At 40.7% G+C, this 5,000-nt stretch overlaps 2 protein-coding genes across 4 annotated transcripts in view; both read left to right on the forward strand.

Moving 5' to 3' along the window:
• Positions 1-4,743, forward strand: part of LOC138022792 (pancreatic secretory granule membrane major glycoprotein GP2-like) — a 41,382-nt gene extending 36,639 nt beyond the window's left edge. For all 3 annotated transcript variants that reach the window (XM_068869748.1, XM_068869747.1, XM_068869749.1), the window contains exons 2-4: positions 1-36; positions 801-893; positions 3,777-4,743. The exon at positions 1-36 is cut by the window's left edge and continues 129 nt beyond it. In XM_068869748.1, the coding sequence (XP_068725849.1) occupies positions 1-36; positions 801-893; positions 3,777-4,144 (497 nt within the window). In that variant the 3' untranslated portion in view covers positions 4,145-4,743. The remainder of the gene's footprint in view (positions 37-800; positions 894-3,776) is intronic.
• A 219-nt stretch (positions 4,744-4,962) lies between these two features.
• LOC138022791 (E3 ubiquitin-protein ligase TRIM71-like) overlaps positions 4,963-5,000 on the forward strand; it is a 5,663-nt gene continuing 5,625 nt past the window's right edge. The window contains exon 1 of the mRNA XM_068869746.1: positions 4,963-5,000. This exon is cut by the window's right edge and continues 5,625 nt beyond it. The gene's annotated coding sequence lies outside the window, so the exon portion shown is untranslated.

A 5,000-nucleotide genomic window follows, 5' to 3' on the forward strand; every position in this document is an offset into this window, starting at 1 on the left:
TGGAGAACCAAGTAGCAAAACTAGGCGAGTGCAAAGGTGCGTAAGTGGGTCTTAAGCTGCTGTTAAACTAGGCAATTTCTTGCGCAACTTGTCTCGCAATTTTTGCGAGACAAGTTGCACAAAAAATTGCCTAGTGTAGCATGTCCTGCGACACTCATTTTCCCATTTTTTGTTGCCGCAATCCTTTGCGAAAAGTAAAAGTCAGTTCTACTTTCCGCAACGCGTGTCGCAATGTTTTGCGGCATCAGCGAAAGAAAATGACCCTTTGACAAGTTGCAAGAAACGTTGCCTAATGTAACACCTGTCGAGCAACTTGTCTCGCAGCGTGGGAACTTTTATGGCAACAAAAATTGCTAGACAAGTTGCAAGAGAACTTGCCAAGTGTAACAGCGCCTTTAGAGTTTACGGAACCCCGAGAACACTATAGCTCGACTCCACGCTAAGGAGGGAAGGGTGTGGCATAATCTTTAATCTGTTTTTGCCAATTGAATTTTCTGTGCCCTTGGCAGTATCGCAGTATCTCGCAGGAGAGAAATGTCTGTACTTTACTTCAGTCGATTTTCAAGTCTTAAACGCCGATGTGCGTAGGAAAGATCTTGTGGTCTACAACAGTTTCCTATCAATAGCCTTATAAGAGCAGCACAGTTCAGTGCCCAATTAGGTTAATTAAGCGATTTAAACAACGAGTGGGAATTTCGTTTGTTATTCGTGTCCGTTAGGAGAGAGTCCTAATTAATATTTTTAGTAACATGTTTACCTCTTGAAAGTTTAAGAAGCGCTAGCCTTCATTTCTTTTTTAGCTTGCTCTCTTATCGATGAGCTTTTCAAGAGAGTTGAAGCTTTGGAAAACAGAACTCCACCTCCTCCACCCACAGCACCCCCTCTGCCTGAAGGTAAGTGACTTCATCAGCCCACTTTAGTTATTGCTTAACCGAAATTATTGACACAATATTAAAGAGAACAAGTAATTGCGTAGCCAGCTTCGAAAAAATCCGTTAAAATCCTTGAATAAAGGCAGTTTGCCGAGTATTCGGTATTAAATCTCTCAATTCAGAGTTTTCACAATCATGGATTTAAATTACCATTCTCAAAATTTTGCAAGTTTTGTCATTCTTTACACTCATAACCCGGTATATATGAACCCAAGTTCCCTTTTACACTTCATTTCTGGTAGTTCTGAACCCAGCACTCAGTGGAAGGATTAATCGGGACCTCAAGCAAACTGCGACGGAAACGGTACTGAAAACGTGACAAAACAAAAGGCTTAACAAGCAAAGTAGTGGCTATGCACGTGCATTTTAATTATATGTACATTTCTTTGCCGTCTTGTACAAAACAACAACGTGAAATTATCCCATTTCGCGCAGTTTACAGAAAGGTTATCACTACGGCGACTTATTGCTGGGAATTATTAAATCTGGGAATTCTTATTTCTTATTTCTGGGAATGAATTTGACCAGGAGCCCATGAAGGGTTCCTGATCTGACACCACTGGACAAAGTGAGCACAACTAGCTATCAGCGAGATTGGCCGTTTTCACACTAGAGAGGGAAAACTCGCCCGAGACGGAAAACTGGGGCGTTTTCCATTTACCAAGAAATTCCGGAAATTGCGGTTGGGATGTAAATGGAACACACGTTTTTGGTTCGTTCCAGTGGAAAATTTCCGGAATAAATGGAACTTCTGAAAAGGTAGCCCTGTTTTCCCGTTGGAAACTTTCCGATGAAATGTGTGTTCCATTTACAACTTTTGAAAGGTCTTACCACTTCCAGGCTATTCACGGCCACATTTTTAAATTTTGGCGCGTAAAATCGCAATCACTGGGCGGCGAACGGACCTGAGTTAAATGGAACACGTTTTTCACCCGATGGAAATTTCCATCGAAATTTCCGGAAATTTTTTGTAAATGGAAAACGCCCCTGGTCTTAGCTGAAAAACCGGGACAGGACGAATTTTTGACGGGAAATCATCTGAATTTATCCGTCTTATTTCTCTGTCGAAACAGACGATTTTTCGAGGACGATTTTTTCGTCGAGACGCGAGACTCATCTTGAATTCTCGCTCAAGACGGGGAACTGGACGGAAATTGCATAATTCGCGCGGTAAACAAACTGGGACTAGAGAGCGGGCAGCGAATTATGGGTAACAAACTTGGCGCCCAAGAAGAAGAAGGAGAAGAGGAAGACTGAAACTAAAAACAAATCATGGTCGAAAAAGGAGCTTTCCTGCTTTGTAGAAGTATTATCATCCGTCGAAAATAGAGATAAACCTTGAGTGCATGTTTTAGAAACACTAACCTTAAAGAAAACTGCAAATGAAAGTATCTTCACGCAAATTAGAGAGGAATTCAAGGACAGACGGGTTGCAGAAGGTCTGTCCAGTGCCAGTGGCAGTGGTGCCGAAGATTACTCCTTCACAATTAGCCAAATGAGATCCAAGTTGAAATGATTGAAGATAGATAGATAGATAGATAGATACTTTAGATAGATAGATAGATAGATAGATAGATAGATAGATAGATACTTTATTATCACCTTAGATTGCAGTTATAACTGAATTGATAAGGTTTACATTACATGATTAAAAAATTTAATTCAGTAAGTAAAATATATTAACTATTATGATACATTAAGATAGATCTAGGACTCTTGTTACAACTATGAGGTACCAAATGGAGAATTGACCAATGGTATTCGTTATATAAATAAAGAAAGTTTATTTAGAGTCATAAATCCTAGCGCTAGCGTTAATAAAAGTATTACTGAACCTATTAGTCTTACACAAGGGCGTTGCAAAAACCCTTGGTCCTTGGTTTACGCAGGGTTACCGAAGGATGATTAGTGTTAAATGGTAATATGTGAAATAACTGATTGTTAGGATTAGAAATGGTTTGTTGAAAAAAACTCTGACACAATTCAGATCTTCTTTGCGATAAACTATTAATATTTGCGGTCTTAAGAGCATCAATGTATGACACATCGCCTGATTCATGAACCTTGACCTCGAAAAACAGGGGGGTGGTATCACCCGGTACCCTCTAGTGTGAAAACGGCTATTCTCCACACAAATCGAAGCTATTTTTTCAATCAACATTTTCGTTGACGTCGCCGTTGTGACTGTTTAAGATCCCTATTAATCTCGCGCATGAGCATGAACCACCTCACAAGGGTCATCATTTCACTCACATCACTTCAGTGTAGATGTATGAAAAGCTCATTTTCCAATCGCCTACTCTATATCATCCTAACGTTTCTGGGTAATTGCAAACATATTAACTGAAACAAGAACAAAACGTATGGTTTCAGTAGATTTCCAGACACGAGATTTATGTAACTGAATGCGTTCCAGTCGTTTGCAATTGTACTCCTGCGATTGCAAGTGACTGGGGACGGGATGACTTGCCGGACCATGGGCCCGATTCTCGAAAGTCCCGAAAACTTTTCGTACCCGAAAAACCATTTGTGAAACTGCCAACCGCTTGTTATGGAAAGCCGATCTTTCAACTTGTTTTCAAGGTAACAGAAAGAAAAATAACTGTGAAGTTTGACGACTTAAATCATCTCCGTTCTTGAGATACAAAGGGAATTGTGACACCCGAAAATGGCCCGTAAAGTTTCGGGACTTTCGAGAAACGGGCCCCATGTCACTTAGGTTCAAGAGAAAGGCTGATCGTAGATGAACCATCTTCAAAGAAAGGGTTTTTGACAGCCATTTAAGCACATACTTAACCTGGTATTGACCTATTTAAATTATTATTTTGCTACGTCCTTGCGCAGAATGTAACAATTACCAGCCCCTGTCAGATGGATCCAGGAAAGTTACTACCAGTGTCGGTTCGCATGTCAACTGCGACAAAAACCTCCAATCCAACTGGTATCGTTTCGTGGGGGCTGCGGGATCTAAAATGCCCACCTCTTGTGTACCTAAAAACAAATGTGGAAGCCATGCAACAGGCTGGCTGTCTGGCGATCATCCAACAGTGCAAGAGGGCATTGTCACCAGGAAGGTCTGCTTCAGCTATTGGAGCTGCTGTAACTGGTCCATCAATATCCAAGTCAGAAATTGCGGGGATTTCTATATTTATAAAATCAACAAAACCCCTCCTGAGCACCCGTGCGCCTTAGTGTACTGCGGCACCGACTGAGTAAATTTTGATCTGGGGCCAGGGGTGGTTTGGAATACAGTGAGTGTTTTTTATCACGTGACCTTCATTAACGGAGACGTTAGAGATAGCGGTTTTGAGACGCAGACGGTGACATGCGAACAACATTTGTATTCAGTGAGAAAGGCTTTGTATACGCAGTTTCAATTACCTGAAATCTACAGTAGAAAAGTTATAATTAGCAGGCGTTGAGAGAAATGTCTTTTAGCTTCCGGTCGCCGAACGCTTTTTATCATGCGCATTCCTTTTATTGGCCATATATTCAATAGCGTTCTTATAAAATTGCACAGCTGATTAATGAATAGCGACTTCTCTTTCTAACACCTATACTTAGGATCGGTATCTTCGAAGGCTAGCGGCTACTTGACAGGGATAAAGAAGTTTAACACAAGTTCACAGGAGGCTTCCTCTTTCGGACAGAAAAAAAATAAAATGAAGGTTCAACGTGATAATAACAAACTCTACTGTATTTTGATTTAGGGTTAACTACCCAACTCCCCGAAATGGCCACAAGCTGTTATAAATGTGCTTGGGATTTTACTGGGATTTTACTGAGCAATAAAGAGACTTAAAGAATTGCACACGTTTAAGTGGTCATGTTTTTCTACCTGCGGATTTGTCCGGCTATCTTGGAAGTGAAAGGCTGGTGCTGCGAAACACTAACACGAGCACTTCACCTCGGTTATCATGTGATTTTCTGTTATAAAACCGTAATACCGAAATTTTGTAGCTCACGCTTGACAAAATGTTAGATATTTCGAAATATACGAGTCTTTTAATAAATATAGTTTTTCTTGCATAGCTTACAGTCATCTTTGTGCGAGAGGCATAACCATTC

This window comes from Montipora capricornis, chromosome 11 (genome assembly GCF_036669925.1).
Source record: "Montipora capricornis isolate CH-2021 chromosome 11, ASM3666992v2, whole genome shotgun sequence".
Classification (NCBI taxonomy): domain Eukaryota; kingdom Metazoa; phylum Cnidaria; class Anthozoa; order Scleractinia; family Acroporidae; genus Montipora; species Montipora capricornis.